Raw genomic sequence first — 24,393 nt, forward strand, 5'->3', positions numbered from 1 at the left:
CCAAATGCAGTAAGACCAAGCTATTAGCACGCAAAGCAAGAAGTCACTAGTTTATTTAAAATAAGTTATGGACACAGGTTGGGTAATTAAAATAGCCAGATAAAAATGTCCTTAAAATGTAATTCATTCAAAGTCAAATTCATTCTAAGCCCTGAGGGCAAAGCAGATTGGGAGGGGAAACAGGACTGCCTCTGAGCCCCTCCCTGCCTGCCCGCAAAGGGGGAGCAGCTCCCCACAGAGCTGAGGTCATGGGCCCTGAGGTTCTGCTGCTTGCAAAACCTAACACACAGGTCACAAGGCTTCAGGTTTCAACTGTCCTCCAGGGACTCAGTCAAGCATAAGGCAGGGCTGGGCACTGTTGAGCTTTATAATTCATTTGTAGAGTAAAATCCCCTTAGTCAGATGCTGTGAAAAGCCATGCATAAAAGGGCCCAGGTTGGGGTCAGGAGTCTTCATAGTCTACCCCAGTTGGTGCCTTCTTACTGGAAGAAAAGGGAGAAGAGAGTGGGGGTTTGAATACTGGGTGTAGTCATTTTGCAGCTCCTGATCCATCAGCCATCTTACAAGCACATTCCCACAGAAGCTACCAGGCAACCTCAGAGCACATGTCTGCCCAACCCAGCCCTGGGGGTCAGGTAGGGCCCAGCTGAGTGCTGGGCCATGGTACTGGACTTACTGGGGCTTGGAGTCCAGGAGAAGATGAGACGTTGAGAGTTACCTTTTGAATCCAGGGTTTATGAGAGACTCTCCTGGGACTCTTCTCTTGGCCAGAACAGCTGAGCCTCCACCTTGATTCTTCCTGGGACTCAGATCTGCTTGGAAAAGAGAAGACTTGCTGGTGAAAGGGCTGCCCTTGCCAAAGAAGAACAAGCACAAGCCTTGTGGGGTAACACCTGGCTGCACTTAATGGGGTCCAGAGCTAGAAAGAACCCCAGGGGCCCTCTGCATGCAGCAGCCTTGGCCAAGCCCCATCCCTTCTCTGCCTCTAAGGAAGGCCAACAGGAGCTTTGCTTTGGGGACTGGAAGGATCAGATCTGTGCCTGCTTATGTTCAGAGTCCCAAGTTGCCATGAACAGTGGTGGATATCTCAGCTGGCACCAGGTCTGAGACAGCAGAGAGGGATCTGTCCGCCATGATCCTGGATGGAGTGACACTGGCTTAAGAGCCAAGCAAAAAGGTTTCAGTGCCTGGCAGCATTCACACTGCAACTCCAGTTGGAGGGGAACATGGGTAATACTGGCCAGTGCACCTGCCTGGTGGTGCATTGTCATGGCAGACATTGTATCATTTCCTGATCTGAAGGACTCTGCAGCCCCCAGCACCAAATCATGGCTGCATTTAAGGAAGGGTGCCAAATTCATGGCTCGCAGTCTTCTGCAGTGCCCAGATCCAACTGCAAGAGTAGCAAGCTGCAGGCAGAGCAGCAAAGTCCTGGCATCTAGGTTGCCCCCCCCCCCTTCCCCCCCAGCTCCCTACCTGGCATCAACAGCTTTTGGCTTCTGGGTTGGTTCTTCTCAGACCTGCACACAGCAGCAGCAGCCGCAGCAGCACCTTCTGCCGCTAAAGAGGGCAAACAGAAACAACCACATCAGATAAAGGCTCTTGGCAAGTCCTGCTCCAGGTGCAGAGGCCTGCTTCACCCAGGGCAGGAGTACAGAGAGGAAAGGGACCCGAGTGCTGCTGTACCTCACACACACTATGATCTCCACGAGCAAGCTCCTGCTCTTCCTCCCAGGGCTCACAGCCCCGCAACCTCCATCCCATGTCCACAGGGGAGTCATTGTTATCGCTGTGTGTGGCCACCAGCATCCCATGGCAGGGACCTCTGAGGTCACCATTTGCATGGTGCCAGCTGCATCCATGAGTTTACACCAGCGGTCCGCAAAATATGGCCTGTGGGCCAGGTCCAACTCAAAGAGTGATTTTGCCCGGCCCACAGTAGGTCCTTCAGCTCCACCTGGCTCAGGACCAGGAGGGAAACACTGAGATCTTGGGGTGATGACAGTGCAGGGCCGGGGCAGAGCCGCAGTTCTGAGAGCAGGGACATGCCCTGAGTGCATCACAGTTCTGCCCGGCCCCACACTGTCACCGCCCCAAGATCCCAGGGTCTCCGGGAGCCATGCAGGCAGGGCAATCCGATTGCATCCGCCTGGCAAAGTACGCTACCTGTGTGGCTCCTGATCAGTCTCCAGGAAGACCCTGGGATCTTGGGGCAGTGATTGTGTGGGGCCGAGGCACAGCCGCAATTTGTTCTCTAGACAGCCCCCCATCGCAGGGGCATGTGGACAGCAGATCACAGCTCTGCCTTGGGCCCCAGGTCCTGGCCCCAGGCTGTCGCCGCCCCATGATCCTGGCCTCACCTGCCTCTCCCACTCCTGACACCACTCCCAGCCTGCCTGTGGCCCCAACCTACATAGGGAGTTTTGGTGAGCTGTTGCAGGGGTGTGGATGAAGAAGGGGAGGGTATGCTGACCCAGCCTGTGGGCCTAAATAATTGCCCACCCCTGACTTACATGCTTGGGCAGCAAGGAACTCACTGGGCTTCCCTTCTTCTACCCAAACTCTCAGCACCTCCTCACCGACCCATGTGGGTTTTTACCCCTATAGCAGAAAGACCCATGCAGGGCTCCAACAGAAGGCAACTTCCCTTCTCTTGTGTGTCTGGTTGCACAACAGACTCGAGTGTTTGATTGCACAATATCAACCCAGCCCAGCCCAGACATGCATCAAGAGCAGGTGCAGGCTAGTTTCCTGCTTATGCAGGGGGTCGGACTTGATGATCTATTGAGGTCCCTTCCGACCCTAACATCTATGAATCTATGAATCTATGACTGGTCATTGCCCAGGTGACACAGGTAATTCATCTTCCCTCTGCCTGGCTCTGAGCAACACCTTCAATGGCTGAGTCAGGCCCCTTTTCAAACTCTCAGTCCTGTTCCAGCCCCATGTGTGCAAGATGCACAGGGATGATACAAGATGCCTTGTCTTTCCCCTTCTTCCAGAGTCACAGGATAACTGTGCCATCTCCTCATCACATGCCCCAGGTACCACAGCACAGCTCTGACCTCTGCCAGCCCAGAGCATGTTCTGCCCAGGGCTGGTCCCGCTGCAGCCTAGCTTTCCAGAAGCAGGTAAGATTTGTATCCGTTGTTGGTAGCCAAGGTGCGGCAGCCCTGGAACACTGCGCTCCTACCATACCAGGAACCAGCATTTCATAGTGCTGTAATGAGGGAACATCTCTCCAGACCACTCAAGAGGTCATGCTCTGAATTAAAGTGGAGCTCAGATTTAGCAGCTCTACTGAGAGCTGCACTCCCTCCCTCCCCTGCCCCCCAAAACAGGCATGCACATACACACATGCCTGGTACCTTCAAGACGTTTTTCCAAGCTGCTGACACAACCCATGAGGCCAAACATCAGAGCCTGGAGCCGCATCCTGGCTTCAGAGGAGGGGAGTTTGAAGAGGTCAAAGGTCAGGCTCCAGGCATCTTCCTTGAGCTCCAGAGTGGCTCTGCCATTGTGCACTGTCAGGGCAGCCGTTCTGTGCTCAAAGGCTTCTCTGTATAGGCAAGAAACTGAAGTGACACAGGGGCCTCAAAGCCAAGCACAAAGAGACTGGATCATCCGGCCTCACAGCAGGGGGACCGTGCAAGGGATCTCACCTGAACTTTGTGCTGTAATCCTCAGAGATCCCGCTCTGGGCCATCTGAAATACAGAAACCACAGAGGAAGGCTGAGCTGCCAGTGACGGACAAGCGGGGAACAGATCCATTTTCACCTCATGCCTTGGTTAGGGCCATTCTACATCTACTCATCACTCTGTCTGCCTCACTCCTGAGACCACCCCAAACTCAAATAAAGGCATCCCACCACCATCCCACCCCGATGCCACTCTTGAGCTCTGTCTCAGGTGTGCTGGAGAGCACTAGGATGTGCATGCGCAGAGCAAAAACTGGTGGAGGCTTCTCAGCCAGGCTCTCAGGAGTGCCACAGAAGCAGCACAGACAGTGCCTTAGTGACCATCCAAGTCCTGGGACAGAGATGAGTCAGGCACACCCCCCCAACAAATGTCAGAGTAGAGCCCAAGCTGTTTCAAAGGAGATTCCCTCATGCCACACTATCTCCAGAAGCCCACTCCTCCTCTCTGCAGACAATGCTCATGAGAAGATGGCTGCAGGGTGACCCACCAGGCGTTACTGTTTCCCTCCCCATGCACATGGAGACACCAAGTGACTGAAACCCATTTCCAGCCCCAGTGCTGCAAGGCAGTTTGGCACGTTTCAGCCTGGCACCACATCACCTGCACTGGGCAGATGGGCACAAGAAGCAGAGGGACAGGTCACTGCATGGTCTTACCCAACACACAGGGTGGATCGTTCATAGACTTGAAGGACCCCCATGGTGCGTGGAGTGCGACCCTGAAGTTGCATGTGCCCAACTGCATGGGCTCAGTAACTTGAGTCCAGAAGTTAGCCCAGAACTCGAGTGGCAGGAAGGCAGCCAAGCTTGCCTTGGAGAGAGAGCACCCATCGCTTCCTTTGATACCTTCTTTCACTGGTTAATCAGGCTATAAAGAACATGTGTCTTGTTTCCTATTTGAATGCGTCTGATTCTTTACCTTCCTGCCCTTAGCCCTTGTTAAGGCTGCCTCTGATAAAGAAGCTTTTTAGTTCACAGGATTTTCTCCCCAGGAGGGTAAATCTTTACTGCAAAGAAGGCAATCAATATCAATTACTGGTTTTAGAAGCCTGGATAATCACCTTTTACAGGTATAATCAAGGGCTCCATTTCTCTTATAGTTGTTTTGTTTTTCAGTTTCCTGTGTTTGTTGTCAGGCCAATTCCAGTGGTTTCGAATAAACCGCTATACTCTGTGTTTTAAACTGCCTGCTTTAAACCACGTGAAATTTAAGCTCCCTGCCTCTGCAGACCCGTTTCAGCTGGCTAGATGCAAATGGAGCCCTTCATAACTAACATCTCAGCTGTTACACTGCCCGTGTTACCCACATGTCTTTCCAGCTTCTCCTGATTGAAGTCAGTGCTCCAGACCTCCGACGCGTTGGTTACACTGGGGAAGACAAGAGCGGATGGGATTAGAACAGGGGTGGGCAATTATTTCGGGCGGAGAGCTGCTTACTGAGTTGTGGCAAGCCATCGAGGGCCGCATGACAGGCAGCCCAGGGCAGATAAACATTAATTTTCTAAATTTTTTAGGGGCCCCGTGGGCCGGATAGAATGGCCTGGTGAGCCGCATCCAGCCCCCGGGCTGCATTTTGCCCGCCCCTGGATTAGGAGGATCCTGTCAACCTGACATCTGTCCAGTGGCTTTGTGCCAAAGGCAGAGCAGCCTTTTCCATGTGGAATATTTTACATTCCACGTTTTCCCTGGCCACTTTTACCCTTTTCCCTTGCTCTGGGGAAGACCCAAACAAAGGGGAGTGACAGGTGCTGGAAATCCCCTCTGCAAGAGACAGGGTGACATTTGCCAGCCGCAGAAGTGTCTCTGCTCCTAGTCGCTGGCACAGCTGTGACAAGAGCAGGTCAACAGAAACCAGAGGGAAGCGCAGTTTACAGCCCGCCGCCTTTCAGCGCCAGACTCGCTCGCAGTCCTTGAAATGAAGGCACCGGGGGCCGGTTCTCACACACGGGTGCCCTTGCAACGCTCCGGCTGCGCCAAGGGACTAGAAGCCGGTGCCACCTGCGTCCCCTCTGCCCCCTCCCCGGCAGCCGGGCGGGCTCCAGCCGAGCGGAGCCGAGCTGCGAGACTGCAGCTCTGCAGCGGAGGCGGAGCCCGGTGCCCGCCCGGTGGCGCCGGCCCGAGCCGCGCAGCACAGCACAGCGCGGACGCGGGCGGCTGCGATCCCCATCCCCGGGCGCCCGGCCCGGCCCGGCCCGGCCCGCACTCACTACGCGTTGAAGGCGGCGCCCGGCTCCGCGCCGCAGTAGCAGACGTAGCGCTGCGAGCCATGCCGCGCGGGGAAGAAGGGCCCGGCCGGCGGCTCCATGCCGGCGGCCCGACGGGGCGGAGCAGCCTGGACCCACCCCCGGCTCCGCCCCGCCCCGCGTGGCGTTTAAAGGGGGCTGCCCGGGGCTGGGCCCCGCATCGCTGTCTCTTGTGGGTGCCGCGCCGTCCAGCCGGGTCCGTGCAGGGGCCCGACCCCAGCCCCAACGGCGCTGCCGCCGCCGCTGTTCCCCGCCCGGGCCCGGCCCAGCTCCGGCTCCGGCTCCCAGCGGTGCGGGCTCCGGGCTCCCCCGAGACGCGTTTGGCTGCCGGAGACAGAGTCCTTTAAATCCCAGCCGACAGCGAAGCAGCCCAGGAGCCAGGTGACTCCTTCCCCGGCAGCCCGGCCCTCGGGTGGGCCCCGCGCCCGCACCCGTCTCCTGCAGCGACCGGCCTCCTCCCAGCCTTGGGCTGGTGTCGGGGCGTGAGGTGGGCGCCCACAGCCCGCGCTGGGGCACTTGCTCCGGGCAGCCAGGCTGAGGAGAGAGGGAAGGGAAAGGAACAAGGGAGAAAAGAAACAAAACCCTCCCGGGCGGGATACAAACTCCTGGTTTTGCACCTGCCCCTTCCAGCGGTTCCAGGGGGTAGCACGTGTCTGGAGCTTGTGCCAGCAGTGCTGCCCTGTCTGTTGCTTGCAGGAGGCTGGTGTGCAGCTGCCCACGCAGACCTTGCTGCTGGCTCCCAGAAGGTGCTGGCAGGGCAGGGGATGTAGCTTAGCTGGAAGTTTGCTCCTGTCCTTGTGGTCCAGTCAGCCTGCTGAGATGTGCAGCCTCCTCCCCCTGCTGCTGTCCCCTGATCCCGGGCAGGCGGTACCAGCTATCCAGGGCCTATTGGGTGACCTCCAGCTGGACAAAGAAAGCACGCTCGAGGCTTTCCTGGGAGATGCCAAATGTGAGGAGTACTTGTGGGCTCTCTGCAAGCTTTTGGCTGTTCCTGATGTCAGGTGAGTGAGGTCTGAGGGGTCAGCATGCCTCTGTAGCACAGCCCTGCGCATGCACAGTTATCCCATGCGTACTGTGTGATGGAGATAGCTGTGCCCTAGTTTGCATTCACTTTATCCCTGTGGCTTACTTGAGCTCTGTTCACTAAGCCGTTCCATGGCTAGCCGGGGTCCCCTGAGGTGGGCACAATGGGTGATGGGCAGTTGAAAGCTCCAGTCCCTGAACAGGTGGATTAACAGAAACTACGGAGCAGTCCTGGTCCCTGCACAGGACCCTGGTCCCGGCCAGGCCCTGTGAAGACCCAATCTGAAGCCTCTGGGAATCGGTAGCAAGTTTCCAGTGGGCTTTGGATCAGGCTTTCAATGAGGTATAGCTTGGGATTGGGCCCTACTTTGCTGTCTCCCAACCACCTGATGGATGTCCTATGGAGACGGGACAATGGGAGCCTTTGCCCTGGTGTTTGCTGTGTAGCAACAGGCTGGGAGAAGATAAATGGCTCCCATTGTGCATATGGTGTTTGCACCCAGCAAGCTGTCATAACACAGTACACAGCTACAAAGCAAGGCAAACAGGGCCCAAGCTTGGCAGAGGCTGTGGAGGCTGTGCTACTGCTGTTCAAACAGCAAGGGTTCAGACCTCTGCCCAGTGCTAGGGCCTGAGCTCTGACTCCAGCCATGGCAAAGCCCCCAACATCTGGAGGAGCCAGCTGTGCCACTCAGCTGTGTGGCATAGCTTCCCCTGCCTGGCTCGGAGCTAGCTGCATTCTCTTTGTGCATTGAGGCTGCTCTGTTCTTTTCCTTGTCTGGAGACACCCACCGGTCCCCCTCACCCCTGGCTGCTCCCAGGGGCCAGGTGGTGGCATCCTAGAAGGCTCCTACCCAGGGACTTTAGCCTCTAGCAGACAGCTGGAGGCTGCTGGACACTTAAGCTGAGGCCAAAGCAGCTGAGGAACATCAAGGACAAGGAGTCCAGGCATGGGGTAAGGGAGCTGCAGGCACCAAAAGCTAATCTTTTAACCTTTTCACTGCTGGACCCTAAAGCAGCTTTGGTGGGAAGAAGGCACATGCTGGAGTGAGTGTCCATGTGCTCTGAGCCTCCCAGGGCAATATGGTGGGGCACAGCTGGGCCCCGAGTTGTGCCCCCAGACTGGGTGAAACAGCTACTGCCCAAATATACCAAGGCAGCACTGGATCCGTGGTCTAAGCAGCAGCTGTTCTCAGTTGAGGCGGGGGAGGTTGCAGCTGCTTATGCCAGAGATGAGCTTGGCCCTGTGTGGTTTTTATTCATGTGCAAGTCAAGCTACTGCCAATCCCAGCACGAGCCTGGGCTTTGTTTCACTGAGTGTGTACACAGAGTCTAGGGCTTTCCCTTGGCAGAGCCTTGGCAGCAACCCAGGGCCCCAGCAGGGAGCTGAGCTGGGTGAGAGATACATGGATGCTCTCACACCTCTCTGCTTCCCACGCCGTGCCTCTTTCATCTCCTCCACCCACTTTTGCACCACCCCTCCTCCCCTGGTGCCCCCTGCCCCTGTTTGTGGGCAGATTCTGATGTAAGGGTCCCTCAGGGTGCTGGGAGAGCAGTGGCCTGGCCTAAGGGGGTATGCGGGCTTTCTGTTCCTTCCACAGTCCCTGCTGAGAGGCATGGTGTGGGAACGGTCATCCTGCTGCAGAAGGCCCAAAGGTCAGCAGCAAGGGCCTTGCCATGGTAACAGCCAAAACAGCCTGGTGGAGGCAGGCTTCGGCTTGGAGCTGTGACTTCCACTGACCTATCCTACTTCACACCAGATCAGAGCATCACAAGCACACTTAGCCTGTCCTGTCTGCACCCAAGGATGCTCAGCCTCTCCCCAGGGACAGCACAAGATCAGGGCCCCTTTGTCCTCTGATGGCTTCCAGCACTGGGCCTCAGCTTCACCTTGCATTCTTTCTGCATGCCTTGTTTTAGCTCTTGTCCTCCCCACACCTCTGCTCTCACCTGTTGGCACTGGGATGGTTGTCAGGGTCCCTGGCTGTAGCTTTAACATTTCACCCGTGCACAAAGCAGATGTGAGCCACCTCCCAGGTAGTGCGTACTCTCCCTTCCAGTGGGCTTGGGAAGGGTCTCTAGTGAGGATGAAGCTAAGAGTGCCAGCCAGCAGCTCAGGGCTCCAGAGGCACTGAGTTTGCTTGGGCTCAGAGTGTGTCAGTCTCACTCAGCCACAGGAAAGACCTATTTGCTGAGCTTCTGGCCAGCATTGGGATCTTCATGTATATGCATATACATACCAATACACACACATGTACCCATATCTGTACCCATAAGCACATGTTCGCCCATACCTCAAATGCATATGCTTAAAAGCCTACAACTAAAATGCTTAAAAGCCTACAACTAAAACTGTTAGACTTTATAGGCTCCTAGGCCAGCCTAAAAAAATCTAGTCACAGCCCTTGGGAAACATGGCCCCTTGCCATGGTAGGTGACCTTTAACATGGTGGCACAAGGGGCCTTCTCTGCCCTTGCCATGACCAGCCAAGGGTTCTATATCCTGCACCCAGCTCCTAGCTAGCATCTCTGCAGCCCTGCCCACCTGGGAGGAAGCAGGAGTCTTGCTACCGACCTCTGTGCTGGGTGGGTAGGGTATGAAGGCACCCACATCCTGACTGGCACTCTGCTGTCTGTGCCAGGCTGTGCAGCTATGCCGCCTACATCCTGGGGACCATTGCAGAACATGAGACTGGAGTGGCACGCCTGGTGGCACTGGCAGAGGGCCATGATTCAGACTCTGGGGTTCTCCTGGGCATGCTGAGTGCCATGCTGACCTGGGACGATGGAGAGGCTGTGATGAATGCAGCAGGCACCCTGGCCTCTCTGGTAAGGACCTCAGGGTGAAATAGGGGTGGGTTGGGAGGTTAAGGGGCAATTCTATCTCAGGCAGAGTGAAGCAGCCTCAAGTTCTGTATAAAGAAAGGGCCATAAATCACTGCATGTATACCCCCTTGGGTAGGTATGTGGGACTTCTGAGGGATTGTAGCTGGCACAAAGCTCATCCCTAATGCCCAGTTTCCCTCTCTTGTGCCTTCAGAGGCACAGCCTCCAAGCCTTGCTGAGCTGCTGGCCTGTGTCTCCAGGCCTTGGGCCCTGCCCACAACCTCCCCAGTTAGTCAACTGCATGCGCCGTCACCCTGGCAAGGTATGGCCTTCATCGCCTGCAGGTCAGAGGGCTAGGGCCTATGTTTCAGAGGAGCCGAAGGTCCCTGATGCTGTGGAGTATGTGCCGTTGAGCAGGAAGCTGGGACTGGGAGGAGTGGACGGGCTCAGACTGGGCTGCTGCTTTATGGCACAGAGCCCCACTTACAAAACCTGATGCAGAAGCATTGGCTTGTGGGGCTACCCTTGCTAGTGCTTGGACAACACTTCAACCTGACAGAGCATGGTTTGTTGGTAGACCTCTAAATGCTTTACAAAGGAGGCTGTCTTGGTGATGGGAAAACTGAGGCACAGTGTGGGGAAGCAGCTGGGCCACGGTCACACAGTGGCTGCCTTGGAGATAGTTCCCAGGTGTACTGACTGCTCTACCCACTGGCTAATACTGCCAATCTGAGGCCGATGGTGTGAGGGGAGGAAGCTGGTGCCCCATTAACCTCCCCCACAGACTCCTTCCTGCCACTTCTAAGGGACTTCTCCAGCTCCCTTGGTTTCACTTCTTCCTCTCCTGAGGCGGAGACAGGTCCCGGCCGGCAGTGGCTCCTCCGGGACCCGAAAGCTGAGGAGGTCATTGAGAAGCTTGTGGTGCTGCTGGGCTCGACTGATAGACAGACGGCCAGCAACTCTGCCTTGGTGCTGGCCCGACTCGCTATCACCCGTGAGGGCTGCAGAAGGCTGCTGAGCCACCCCCAGGCTGAGCAGCTCCTGAGGCAGCTCATCACATGCTTGGAGGCAGAGGAAGCAGGTGGGTTGGAAGGGTGAGGTGCTTGGTGCTGGTGGGGGAGCAGGACCTGGGAGTGTCTTGGAGACTTTCTTGGAAGAAGTGAGCAATCAGAAAATAAGAGAGCATGTGAGCATGGCAGGGATGTGCCTTGGGGAATATGTACAAATTATAGCCAAGGAGAACGCATCTGTCTGGCTATTGTCATATATTCCTATCTAGCTTTAGAACTTCCCTGGCTTTAGCCTCTTAAGTCTCAGGTGGCCTGGACAGGACTGTTGGCAAAGCTAGAACCTCAGCCTGAATTTCTTCTAGCTCTTTGTGCTAGATGATGAGACTGACAGTTGATGAGACTGATCAGGACTGGCTGCTAGCCTGAGTCAGCAGCACTGCGCTGCTCTCCATGGGCTGCTGCAGCCTGGCACCTGGGCACACCCCCACAACCAGCCAGCTGTCCTCTTGCCAAATCTTAGGGCACTCTGAACCAAACAGAGCAAAGGAGCTGTCCAGCCCCACCCTTCGCACCACATCTGCCCTTCATGCCACCCCCTCTTCCTGCAGACAAGGCCCAGTCTTTCTGAGCTGCCTTTTTTCTTGTTGGGATTTCAGGCTGCAGAATGAACGCCGCCTTCGCACTGGGGCGCCTGTGTGACATGGACCTTGGTCCCCCCCGGCTCCTTGCCCTCCCAGAAGCCACCAGCATGGTGAGGGGGCTGGTCTTGTTCCCTTCCAATCCACAGGGGATTGTCAGGGACTCCATGGGAAAATAATGCTCAAAAAGAAGGTAATAAATGCCCCTTGAGTTTTTCCTGGCCACTGCTACATCCTGGCCTGGCCTCAGCCCTGCATGTGATGAGATGAGGAGGCAGGTGCCAGGACGAAGCATTGGGTCTGCTCAGACCACCTGGCTGAGTAGGCACAAGCCTTGGTGAACCTAGCCTGGGTGATCAATGAGATGTTTCTTTTTCAGGTCCATGCCCTGGTGTCTGTGATGGCCAGTGGGGACTCAGGAGGGAGCCGCAATGCCTGCTTCGCACTCAGCTGCCTGGCTGCCAGCAGAGAGGGACATGGCCATGTCATGCGTAGCCCTGCCTTCCCCTGGGCCCTGGATACACTCTGCCACCTGCTTTGTGCAGAGGAGCAGGAGTCCTCCTGGTTCGCTGCCATGTGGGTCCTGATTCCCTGCGCATGCGTGGGGACAGTGGGGGAGGCAGTTTTCTTCCCCAGGGGCCAGTAGAGCAGTAGGAGCCAATCACCCGGAACAGGCAGGTGCAGTGACATGGCAGTAGGAGCTGATGGGGAAAAAAGCAGGAGGGCACAAAGCTGTGTAATGGGGCAGTGGAAGAATATGGCATGGAGCTCCCATGCACCCAGGGTGGAGTCAGTGATGAGGAGCTGTGCTGAGTGATCAGACCTTGCTTACTCATTCCCATTTGTTTAACTGGCAACGGTAGCTCCTCCCTAACTGACTCATGGGCTTTGACCCATTACAGATCACATTCACCCTTACTCTTTGGATCAGGTTGACACACAAATAGTCCTTCCCTTGCTCCCGGTATCTATGAAAGCAGCCCCCTCCTCTGCTAGACAGGGTGCATGACCGGTGTGTCTCCTGTTTTGCAGGACAATGAGAGTGCTGGCCAGCCAGCGCCCAGGTGTGGTGAAGCTCCGACAGCACCCCCACCTGGAACGTGCTCTGCAGGTACTTTGTCAGGGGCAGGGCAGGGGAAGTGGGCCAGGCTGGGCCGGGTTTGTCTCAGCCACACTGGAGTACATCCAGAGAACCTCCCCAAGAGCTCAGCGCTGAAGAGATCCCAGGTTGACCTGGCTAACAGAAATCAGGCTCAAGCCCCTGGGAGCCTCCCAAATAACTCTAGAGGTCAGAATCTGGACCACTGTATGACTAAATCCTCAATCATTTATTTCTGACTGCACACAGAATGTGCTAGGTGCTGTATAAATAGAGAGCAGGGGTGGCAGGCCTGCAGCACAAGTGTCCCAAGGGGTGTGCAGTAGACTGAAGAGGGGGCAGGCAGCCCAGTGTCAGGTAGGGGAGCAGAAAGCAGAGCAGCAGAGCCGGCAACGGAAGGGGATCAGAGCTGCCAGAAAGGTTGCCCCCCCTTCTCTGATATAGAGGAAAATGCTCGCTCCCCAGGGCAACAAACAACCAAGTGACACTGCCCACTGGGCATTGTTCCTTCAGTCACGGCCCAGAAGTTGTGTACAACTAGTTGAATATGGTCTGTCAAAACTGCTTCTCTAATGGGTTTTCAACTAAAAGAAAGGTTATCAGGAAGAATGACTGCCTTGCGTGGAAACCTGTCTTTCTCATCAGAAATGCCAGCACAAAACCTAAAATGGTCCATTTTGGCTGTGCTGCCACAGGGCTTCATGGGAATAGTAGGTCAGTTGCTTTACGTCCTTGCTCCCTTCTGCAGACCAGACTCCCTGCTATGAGTAGAGACAGGTCTTTGTTAGCTACGTTAGTCTGAAGTCAGGCAGAAGGCAAGATAAGTGGTACCTTACAGACTAAATAAAGCAGAGATGCAAACACTTTAATAAGCAGCAACTTGCTTTATCGGATCTGATAAATGATGCCGCTGCTTACAAAAAGCTCTGCATCTGATTCAGTTAGTCTAGACCAGTGGCTCTTAACCTTTCTAGACCAGGACATCTCAAAAAGTGCCAGCTTTTAGTTTTCTTTTGTTGACTCCATAAAAATAATAGAGCAATGCTTCTGTTGCAAAGAGCTCAGAAAGCCCACAACAGGGCAGCCTGTATTTAACACTGTGGATTCCTATTTGACATTTCTGTGTTTTATTTTGTGAATCGTGTTTGCCCACCTAAGCACTAACATTGCATGGCACCTTGCGGCACCCTTGAAAGGATCTCAAGGCAACCTCACTGAGTATCACTATAGATACAAATCTACCCTGCCTTCTAGCACGACACTCTCTCATGATGCGCCACAGCCAGGGTCTCCCATGATGCATTGCAGCCATTCTCCAAGGGGGGGATATTCCAGATGCACTCTGGGGGATGTAGTCCAATGAGGGTACCTGGGCTGTATAAAGACTGGGAGCATTTTGGGGCGGGGGGGGGGGGTCCAAGCTATGGTTCCCATGAGACTCCAAGGAAACTTCTCTGAGTGAAAATATTTCAGATTTTACCCAAAATATTGTGAGACTTGAATTTTCCTGAGAAATAGACATTTTCTGCAGTCCACCTCTCTCCTTCCTGCCCAGCCCTGCTTATGTACCACCACCTACCTGCACTGCAGTCACAGCCCTGCCCTGGGAGTGCCGTGACGGCAATGCTCTCTCTACACAGCAATTGTCTGTTTCGAAGACAGCCGGGAAGGAGCTGTTGGAGGAAGTGACCGTCACCCTGGCCAAGCTCCAGCGCCCCCCTAAGCCCCTTCCCCCAGAAGCCAAGGTGCTGGATTCTGGGGCAATCCAGGTGTCCTGGAAAGGCTTTAGGCCTCGGAGCGAGCTTGAGGTCCATTACAGGTAAGAGCCCACTCTACCCTGGGAGCCTACAGGGAGGAGCAAGACAACCTCTGGGGTGATGATGTAGAAAGATCCCAGGCTGGTCCTCTATTTAGACTTTTAAGAGTCAAGATCCACTCTTGTCTGCATCTCTGTAGTCCTGACAAGACTTATTTCACTGAAGTCAATGGGCTGAATGGTGAACTTAGTTTGGTTTTAGACTAACTGGACACCAGTGGAGTGACTCTTGATTTCCGCTGGAGTTTCAGTGTTAGCTGTTCGGATGATAGAAAGCCCCCTAGGATTGCTTCAATATCCTAGAAAGACTGGGCGGTGGTGGAGTGTTAAGAGGGGGCATGATAGCAGTTTTCAGATACTTGAAGGGCTGCTGTGAAGAAGAAGGAAAGCACCTTTTCTCTTGCTGGAGAAAGGAAGATGTGGATCAATGGCTTGAAGGTGCAGCAAAGTAAGTTTTAGACTGGGTATCAGGGAGAATTTCTTCACTGTTAGCATCATGAGACAGTGGAATAGACTGCCATGGGAAGTTGTGGACTCTCCATCACCAGAGGTGTTCAAGAAGAGGTTGGACAGCTACCGGTCAGGGAGGATTCTAGGTGTAGCTTTGCCTATATTCTACTATGGGTATTTCCAATGCTTCTGGGATTGGGTTGTCATGTCCGTCCCCCACTTACCTGCTACATGTGTCAAGGTGTTTTTAAGCCTCCCTCAAAGGGCATTGGGTGTCAGTAACAGCCAGTGCTGGGGATGTTGACTGGGATGTGCCAACGCTCCTGCTGGGATCAAAGCCAGAGGTTCCTGAGTAGAAGGTCTTGTCCCGCTGCTCAGGGTCAGATTGATCACCATATTTGGGGGCAGGAAGGAATTTTAGCCTGTGGTCAGATTGGCACTAACTGTGGGGTTTTTTGCCTTCCACTGTTGTGGGGGGTGCACTTCTACCTGGGATCTCTCAAGCATTATTGACACCTTTTATAGAAACACCTTTGTTGGCTGCCATGGTTCCTCTGCTTTACCTGTGGCAGGTTAGGGTGTGATGTCTTGTGCTGTGTCAGGGTTGACAGTTATCTTACATAGAATTTAGATTATAGATTGTATAGGTGGTTGGAATAGGGATGATCCTACCGCAGGGAGGGGGTTGGACTAAATGACCTCTGGAGGTCCCTTCCAGCCCTACTGCTCTATGACTGTGACTCTAAGGCAGTGATCTCCAACTTTTTTAAGCAGGAGATCACCTTTGGCATTTAAAGCAAACCGAGATCTCCTGTGTGCTGCTGCCACCCCCTCCCCCTCTATCCAACAGGTAAGTCTGTGGGGAGAGAAGGGGTGGGGGCAGATCGAGGCAGAGGGATAAAAAATTACTTGGGGGCATGCCTCCCCAGCAGGTAAGTCCCACCTGGCCGGGGCCCCACACAACTTGCCTCTTCTCCTGCCTTTACAGCACTTTTCCCTCACTACAGGGGCCTTGATCTAGCCCCCACCCCTTCCCTTTCCCATGGACTGACCTGCTGGGCTGGGGCACGAGCATGCATGCAGGCACTCAGCCCCCCATCCCAGCCTCAGATCAACTCCAAGAGGCTCCAAGATCTATGGTGGATCGAGATCCACTGGTTGGTGACCACTGGTCTAAGGGGTTCATCTCAAAAAGGTGTAGCTTCCTAAGTCTAGGAACAGACATTGCATTTATCCCTGGATATGTTGGAATCATAGAGAAATAGGTGCCTCTGTTTATCCTGGAACAAAAATATCCCAGGATTGACGTGTATACACCACCCTTCTGACTAGGGCTTACTGGGCTGTTGAATGCAGTGCCTCTTTTCTGCCATTGATTCAATTATGCTATCTTGGGATAAACTATTACTACCTTTTATCTAGGAAACATTTTTGGGGGGGTTTTATCCCAGGACAACTGATGTGAAAATCTGCATGCTTGGACTTTGTCCTAGTATGAAATGGTTTATGCCAGGATAAATGTAACATCTGTTTGTAGCCTGAGTGACTTAGAAGTTGACGGTCAAGGAATGTAAAAAATAGACTGACGTGGTAGTGCACTGGTATGCAAGAGAAAGGAATAATATCTTGCTGTATGCATCCATGTATTGGTCTGTGATTGGATGGTTCAAAGAGGAATGTATGCATAAAGCTCTACTTTCTCAGGACAGCTTTGGATGTGTGCGCCTTGGCATTTACCCCTCCCTCCCCACCCTCTCCATCAGTTGGACAGACCAGCAAATTGGCAGTGAAGAAAAGCTCTCTAGCTTCAATTTGGTTTCTTTCACTGACTGGGGAACCTGCAGCAGTGGGACTGGAAGATGTGCCCCTGGAAGCTGCAACAAGCAGAAAGAAGAATGTAGCCTCTGACTCCATGAAAGTCCTGCCCCAGCAGGTGCCAGATCACTGCAAGTTAAACCACATGGCCACACTCCCAACCCCCAGAGCCCAGCTCTTCCCTCGCTGACTTCAGCAGCATTATTCCTGATGTAGGGCAGTGGGGCAAGAACCACACCCCAATACACAACTGTTGGTCTTTGTTTCCTTTCCTCAGCCCCTATGGGCCAGATCCTGCACATAGCCATCATAGGACATCACATTTTTGTGTGTGCTGAGTAGACCTACTGTTTCCTCTGCTCTCTAGGCTGTATGAGAGTGGTGCCCTGCTGTACAGAGGTCCAGCCTGTCACTACATCTTGGCAAGCAGCATGCCATGCCCCAAATACCATTTCCAGCTGTGCCTTGAGATGGAAGAGGACTGTGGTCCTTGCAGCGATACTACAGTGTTACGTGGAGAAGAGCCCATGCCCAGCTGTCCCTTGGATTTTCAGGTTGTAGGTCGCACAACCACTCAGCTGAAGCTGAGCTGGGCTCCCCCGGCCATGCCCAATGGCACCATTAAACACTACATGGTATACCGGGAAGGGACAGTGGTGGGGACCACCTCAGAACTTGGCTGCATTGTGGGAGGCCTCTCCCCAGGTATGAGCTACCGGCTCAGTGTCTGTGCATGCACCAGCACAGCCAAAGGGGAGAAGGCCTGGCTGCATGCCAAGACGCTGTCTGTGGGGGGTCATGCCCCTGAGAGATTAACTCTTGTGATCCTGGGGCGCAGTGAGATCCTAGTGACCTGGGACGTGCCCAAGATGCCTCTGGGCCGCTTTTTCAACTACGAGCTGTGCCTGAATGGAAAGGTGGTCTACCTGGGTACCCAGCGTTCTTATGTGGCCCGCAGGCTCACGCCTAACACAGAGTACACCTTCACCGTCAGCGCCATCACCAGTGAGGGGCGCAGCGTCAGCCGCCCTGTCACCAAGTGTACCCTCAGAGACGAGTATGGGAACATCAGCAGGTGAGGCCTCCCTCCAGCCACAGTAATTGCCATGGTGCCCAGGGACTCTGTTGTATTCAGTGCTACTGCTGCACTGGTGTCCTGCTCCCAAGTCTGGGCCTACACAGCCAGCATGATGCTGCCTCAACCATGCCCAGAACCACCCAAGATGATGTCCTGTCCCCCACCATGCACAGTCTGCCACTACCATGACACCCACTCCCTTTCTGCCCATCTTTCCAACAGGCCCAGCCTAGTCCAAAGAGCTCTGCACCAGTATAAATTAGTTTAGATCTGAGCCAGGGTCCCCAACACCCTCCAGTAGGTATGGGAGCCCCTGGGCTTTGGGACATTATGTGGGCTCTTCTCCCACGGCCCTGATGCAGCTCCTTTGTGTCTTGCCTGCTTCCTTAGGTGCCATTACTCCTTCCCTTGGAGAAGTCAGTTGGCAGCTCCTAGCAAGACCCCAGACATCAGGAGCCAGGAACCAGGAAAGGACAGAGGCGATGTGAAAGTGTCACCAAAGCCTTCTCCTGCCAAGACTCCAGGGCTCCCTCTGAAGTTGAGCAGAAGGGCCAGTAAGATTCAGGAGGGTGAGAGCACCTTGCAACCTGCTGGCAAAGCCAGGTATGGCTCCATGCTTGGAACCAGACATCTGCTGGTGGTGCCCTGTCTGGGGCCTCTTCCACAAGGACCCTGAAGTTGGGAAGAGGAGGAGGAAATGGGGCAGGCCCTGGGGTCCCCTGGTATCTCTCCACCTTCCCTCTCAGAGCACTTCCCTGTCATGCTGCCAACCATGGAATAACACCTCCAGTGCTGGTGTCTGGGCTGGCTGGAGGTGACTCAGACCCCATGCCATTGTGTAGTGGGAACAGACTCAGCACAAATGTCCTCCCCATGCTTCCCCTGTACCCCAAGCTTGCTGCTCAGAGTCATGTCCCTCCATCTTCTACCTCAGGCCCCTACCCCATCTGCAATGGGTCTTCAGCCCAACACTAACCTGGCTCCTGTGTTTCCTCACCCAGGACAGACTCTTCTCTCTCCTTCTCCACAGAATGCAGCCAGGATATTCACATGCCTGTCCTCACCAAGGTGGGTATGAGGAATTCCCACTACACAGAGAGCAGGGCAGTAGCCTCCAACCTCACTAGCCTGGTGCCTCTGAGCTCGCCTGCTTTCCAGAGCTGATGGAAGGCTGAGCAGCTGGGACCACGCTTGAGGGTGCTCCAGGTTGGGGTGTTATAGGAACAAGGAGGGGAATGGGCTGCTGGCTGGGGTGGATTGTGTGCCTATTGGTCCGGGAGACTTGGAGATCAAAGGAACTGGTGTCGGACACTTGACCATTCCTGGTGAGTCTGCTATGGCCTGGAGCCCTGAAGGGAGCTGACATACCTGAGACCCATGGGCTATTCATGGACAGCCAAGCGTGATTGCACTGTCAGCATGAAGCCTGCTGGTGCCAGGGTACAGAGAAATTAATCTGGGGTCAGCTTACCCATCTGTCACAAGGGCATGAGCCCCCTGCAAAATGGGGAGGGGAATAATTCAGCTCCTTTAGGGATATTGGTTCGGGCTCACTGAGTTAGGAGGTAACTTGACTATGTGGACATAGGCTCCAGTGAAACTAGAGCCTCTCTAGGTGGTCCCCTCCAAGTCACTAGGACCAGCATCCCCTCTATGGCACTGGTGACTGTGGCAGGGTGACACCTGCTTCTGACCAGTGGCAGTGGGAGGAGAAGCTAACTGTTTATTGACCATTGTGTGAACAGGGGAGACAGAAAGATTCCACTAAGCACCCCAACCACCCGACTGCCCCATTTCACATAGACACCAGGCAACAAGAGCAGAGGGTATTGAACACAATGAGCTCCCACAAGCAGCCTGCACCTCAGACCAGCAGGGAACATGGCTCTACCAGCCCAGGGAAGACAAGGAAGCCCCTAGGCCCAAAGGTACCTGTGCATGCACATATATGTTTGTGCAGGTGATTCCTTTTATGCATGTGTGCATGCTTGCTTGTGTCCACATCCTTAAATGTGTGTGTGCATGCATCCCTGATTCCGAATTTGAGTGTGTATGTGTGTTCATTTGCAGACCTATCTGGGTGAATGCATGACTGCACAGGATATGCACATGCATCTTTGCTAGCACAGTGTGTGCATGCAACCTGGAGAAAAGTCACCCAGGCAGCAGCGAGCTCAGCTGCCAGACTAGATCTTGTCCCCTCTTTAGCCCACTGCTGTGGGGTAGAGAGGCAGGAGCCCAGAGTCTCACTCCATTGGGAAATGGGCTCCCATACACCTCCTCAGGAGAGTGGCAGCTTGGGGTTGCTGTGGCCCAATGGTGACACCAGATCCTGAGTGAGTCTTCTCTGGAGAGGCTTGAGGACAGTCAGGGCAGAGGGTAAGTTTCATGGAGCTTCCCCAAGCCTCCATGTCAGCACTGTCTAGCTCGGGCACCCTCAGAGAGAGCCAGCTGAGGAATGGCTCAGATCTAGCTGTGCCGCTGGAAAATAAAGGGCAAAGTATGTGCTATTAGCGGGAGACCAGCTTCCTTTGGCCTGTCTGCTCCCAGCAGCCCACAGCATAACACCAGGGGAGATGGGGAGGAAGCCTGGCACGGGACCCCTTGGAATAGCCCCTCACATGGTTCCTCCCTGGTGTCTCCTTGTCTCTCTAACAGCTGGCAATGGCCCTCCCTTTCACCTGCTCAACTTGGCAGGGCTCTTGCACTCCAAGAGCAGCAAACCCTCTTCCCAGACCAGCCCTATTGCAGAGGAGACATAGGCACACTGAATCGAAACAGCAGGAGCTGAGCTGTAGGCACTACAGCCCCTTGGAGAGCAGGGGGCAGCTCAGAGCTCCATGTGGGAGTGAGCATCTTCCAGGGATGACCCAGACAAGGTGAGCGAGTGCCTGCCCTCTGGAGCAGCTTCCTGCCCTCTTGGTGTCCTGCTCAGTGAGACTGTCCAGAGCCCACCGCTCCCTGGCTGCACAGTGGGGTAGGAGGCAGTTACAGCAGAGGGTGCAGTCACGGCCAGGCCCACAGGACAGGTAGGCATTCACGAAGCAATCCACTGCTTTCCCCAGCCGGCTCCTGTCCTGGTAGGAAACACTCGCTCCTGGCACCCACCAGGCTGCTATTGCCCAGGTGTGGCCTCTACGTCAAAGCTTTGCCATCGGGAGTACTGGCAAATGCCCCTTCCATGCTGCCAATGCCAAAGATGCCCCTGACACTGCCTATGCTCCAGGGCAGCAGAGTTCTAACCCAGCATATCCCTGGCAGTGCCCTGCAGCAGTTGGGGGAGGTGTGATCCTGCTAGGGATCTGCCCTCTAGCAAAACAAACGTGGCTTTGATACCTCTCATTTCTGTGGCTGTGTAGGTTTATCCAGGGCTGTGTCCCTGTCCTGACAGAGAAGCAGCAGCTGTTGGGGCCCTGGAAGACACTTGCACCCAGGAAAGGTATTTGGCATCCATGGGGGATCTCTTATCATGCCAGGGCTTGGCGTGTCCTGCCGCCTGAGGTAGGACTGGACTGTGGAGGGAAGTGCCTTTAGCACTGGAAGGCCACGGTAAAATATGTGCCTGGGGCAAGGGTGGGCAAAATACGGCCCATGGGCCGGATCCGGCTTGCCGGGCCATTCTATCCAGCCCACGGAGCCCCTAAAAAATTTAGTAAATGAATATTTATTTGCCCTGGCTCCCTGTCAAAGCTGGCTGGAGCCAGGGGCAGTAGGATCCAGAGGGAGCCCTCAGCAGGCTTAAGCCCAGCCCCTCCCGCCCCCAGACAGTGTCCTGCTTTCCTGCCCTGCTCCAGCACCACCTGGCGGCTGCATCCCAGACCCAGGAGCATGGGACTGCGCTGGTAGGGTTGTGTATGTGTGTGCGTGCACATTGGCAGGTAGAGAGTGTGTGTGTGCATGTGCGCGCGTGTGCGCAGGCACAGGGGCATTGAGCGTGTGTGTGTGCATGCATGCAGGCACAGGGGCACTGGGTGTGTGCGTGTGTGCGCGTGCGCAGGCACGGCCACGGTGTGTGCGTGTGAGTGCGCGCGCAGGCACAGGGGTGCTGCATGTGTGTGCATGCATATGCACAGGGGCACTGTGCGTGTGTGTGAGCGCAGGCACAGGGGTGCTGTGTGCGTGTGTGCGCGTGCAGGGGTGCTGCGTGCGTGCGTGCGCACACAGGCACGGGCGCGTGTGTGCGCGTGTATGCATGCGTGCAGGCACAGGGGCACTGTGTGTGCACGTGCGCAGGCACAGGGCATTGAGTGTGTGTGTGTGTGTGTGTGAGCGCAGGCACAGGGGCACTGGGTGTGTGCGTGTGAGTGCACGCGCAGGCACAGGGGCGCTGCGTGTGAGTGCGCGCGCAGGCACGGGCGCTGCGTGTGTGTGCACGTGCAGGCACAGGGGCACTGTGTGTGTGCGTGCGCATACACAGGCACGGGGCACTCTGTGTGTGTTCATTGGGTGAGTCCCACACCCCCCCTATACACATGCACCTACGCCTCTCTTCACACTGCCATACACAAACCCCAGCCACCCTCACCCCATACATACCCGCACCCCACACACCCGCAAACCTATACCACCCCCTACAATATACAAGAATAAGACTTCAGTTTAAGCTATTGTGCAGTCACCTCTATGTACACTACACAAATGCACGTAATTCAGGACAAAAATATTTTTTGCAATCAAATTAATGTTGTAGATGATAACTTTTTGGAATATAGTTTGGTATTTTTCTGGTTCTGGGATGGCAAAACCCCTTACTGAAAGGAGTAGGTGCTTCCAGGGGTGAGGGGTGGGACTTCTGGTTACAAGACAGCAACCAGAGGGCGGGGCGCCTGTCAAGGGGCGGGGCTACCCATGCAGCCCTTGACAGCTTGCCAAAACTCGGTAAGCAGCCCTCCCTCTGTCCAAAATCATTGCTGGCCCCTGCCCCAGGGGATGCTCCGCAGACACCACCAACTGTCTGTAGCCTGCAGCAAGCGCTGACCTGAAGCTGCCACAGGCTGAGCACGTTACGGGTTGTGCTGTGCAGGGCATGGGGAAGTGACCCCAGAACCTCAGAGTTTGGCCCTGCCTTGTGCTGGGAGCTCCCAGCTACCTGGTTCTCTGCACTCTGCGAGCAGGACGGATGGGCCAGGGTTACCCCCAGATTTCAGGGTGAACCACTGTGAAAGCAAAAGCACTGATCCTCCTTTCCTCTTTGACAGGGTTCATGGGGGGTTGTGCACAACGCCAGCCGCCTCCCCAGGCCCGACGGTTTCAGCCACCTTCTCCAGCTCACCAGGGAGACAAGAGCTTGCACTGGAAATCAAACAGCAAACACAGGTAAATCGGGGCTGGGGGCAGAGAAAATTCCTGTGGGGAAGAGAACAGGCAATTCATCACTTTGCCCTGTGCTGGCCCAGACTAGGGATCATGGGAGGAAGGGGCCTTGGGAGAAATATTGGGTGACTGAAGAATGGTCTTGTTTCTTGGGATGTTCCTGCTCCTGTGTGCTGTGATCAGGGCAGTTGCTGGTTTCTAGCCCAGTCCCCTGGCTTCCTTTGCCTTCCAGGGACCAGTGCAGTCATTCTCAACCAGGGAGCTGCGGCACATGCAGGTGCTATGAGATCCTTTTCGATGTGCCACGCAATATTTGCCCTGTTAAGTGTTCCAGCACCTACGTGTGACTCACAAGAGAAACCCAGAGATTTCAAATAGGAATCCAGAGGGCCACGGACATTTCTGACCTGTTAGGGTCTTTCTGAGTTCTTTGCAACAAGACTTGCTCCATTATTTTGTGCTTTTGCTTCCCAGGGACAGTAGCCCTTGGATGGGGCCTGTCTTGTCCTGGTGGGCAATGACAGGGCTGTGTCCAGGGGAACTGTGGTCATGGGGGAAAACCTGCGCTGTGTCCATGGCCTGATTCTGCCTTGAATGAGCCCTGGGGGAGGCAGTGTCTTTCCTGGAGCCTGGATTTCCCCGTGTCCCAACCTGGGTTTTGTTTACAAGGGATGTGACTTCATGCCTATTCCCAGCAGAGGGCCCCCATGTGCCTGCCAAGCCTTGGACTTGAAGCTGTCAGTGAAAGCAACAGGGATCCCGACTGCCTCACCAGATACCCGCTGGCAACAGCAGAGCAGAGCTCAGGATGACATCTCAGCCAAAGGATGGCACCAGAAGTGTGTGCCTGCCCCTGCCCTCGTGCAGTGCCCCAGCCTCAGCTCAGAATGACCACAGGACCTTTCACATTTGATTGAACATGACCTTGGCACACGAGACCAGTCTCAGGGTGCATTGTCCAGTTTCTGGGCTGGCTCATGGCTCTGCCATGCCTGTTTTCAGTCACCTGCAGTAGACAGAAGTGGGGAGAGGCTGAGACATTTCTATGAGCCGAAGCATCCCATGAAGATCCATCAAAAACACGCTCCCCGACACTGAGCATCCCTGCACATTTCAGCCAATACGGGCACCCCAGGCAGGGAACACAGCCCACGCTCGCTGCCTGCCAAAGCCTGACGGGGGGCAGTGTGTGACAGGATGCCATCTGACTCAACAACACCATTCACACAGGAGACTGGAAATGCTGTGGGATTCACTCCTGCTCATGTACTTGGTTCTTCTGATGCCTCGAGATCCTTTACAGCTGCTGTAAATAAATTTTCAATAATAAAAGGGAGGAGAGGGCAACGGTGTGTATTAAAAAAAGGGAGAGAGAGAGATGTG

At 54.9% G+C, this 24,393-nt stretch overlaps 2 protein-coding genes across 9 annotated transcripts; one reads left to right on the forward strand and one right to left on the reverse strand.

The window, feature by feature from the left end:
- Window positions 1-23: 23 nt before the first annotated feature.
- Window positions 24-6,036, reverse strand: PAXX (PAXX non-homologous end joining factor). Of its 3 annotated transcripts, none has more exons than XM_019475897.2 (7): window positions 5,907-6,036; window positions 5,007-5,067; window positions 3,663-3,706; window positions 3,369-3,559; window positions 1,477-1,560; window positions 719-815; window positions 24-482 (listed from the first exon to the last, which is right to left on the reverse strand). In XM_019475897.2, exons 1-7 carry the CDS (start codon window positions 6,002-6,004, stop codon window positions 443-445), a joined length of 615 nt encoding a protein of 204 aa, XP_019331442.1. In that variant the 5' UTR covers window positions 6,005-6,036; the 3' UTR covers window positions 24-442. The 3 variants fall into 3 exon arrangements, with proteins under 3 accessions (XP_019331442.1, XP_006264907.3, XP_059571506.1); XM_006264845.4 differs by having other exon boundaries at window positions 719-812; window positions 5,907-6,033; XM_059715523.1 differs by lacking the exon at window positions 5,907-6,036 and adding an exon at window positions 5,399-5,496.
- Window positions 6,037-6,117: 81 nt separating this feature from the next.
- LOC102570241 (uncharacterized) lies at window positions 6,118-23,826 on the forward strand. Of its 6 annotated transcripts, none has more exons than XM_059715518.1 (16): window positions 6,118-6,323; window positions 6,639-6,943; window positions 9,608-9,794; window positions 10,641-10,872; window positions 11,458-11,552; window positions 11,819-12,015; window positions 12,472-12,550; window positions 14,179-14,357; window positions 16,987-17,694; window positions 18,088-18,300; window positions 18,699-18,765; window positions 19,443-19,625; window positions 20,356-20,576; window positions 21,057-21,136; window positions 22,896-23,013; window positions 23,680-23,826. In XM_059715518.1, the coding sequence occupies exons 2-16, from the start codon at window positions 6,762-6,764 to the stop codon at window positions 23,741-23,743; spliced, it is 2,805 nt and encodes a 934-aa protein (XP_059571501.1). In that variant the 5' UTR covers window positions 6,118-6,323; window positions 6,639-6,761; the 3' UTR covers window positions 23,744-23,826. The 6 variants fall into 6 exon arrangements, 5 of the variants coding, with proteins under 5 accessions (XP_059571501.1, XP_059571500.1, XP_059571502.1 ...); XM_059715517.1 differs by lacking the exon at window positions 23,680-23,826 and adding an exon at window positions 23,243-23,673; XR_009455889.1 differs by lacking the exons at window positions 21,057-21,136; window positions 22,896-23,013; window positions 23,680-23,826 and adding an exon at window positions 19,768-20,076 and having other exon boundaries at window positions 20,356-20,443.
- Window positions 23,827-24,393: the final 567 nt, after the last annotated feature.

The sequence above is a fragment of the Alligator mississippiensis genome, chromosome 12 (assembly GCF_030867095.1).
Source record: "Alligator mississippiensis isolate rAllMis1 chromosome 12, rAllMis1, whole genome shotgun sequence".
NCBI classification, from domain to species: domain Eukaryota; kingdom Metazoa; phylum Chordata; order Crocodylia; family Alligatoridae; genus Alligator; species Alligator mississippiensis.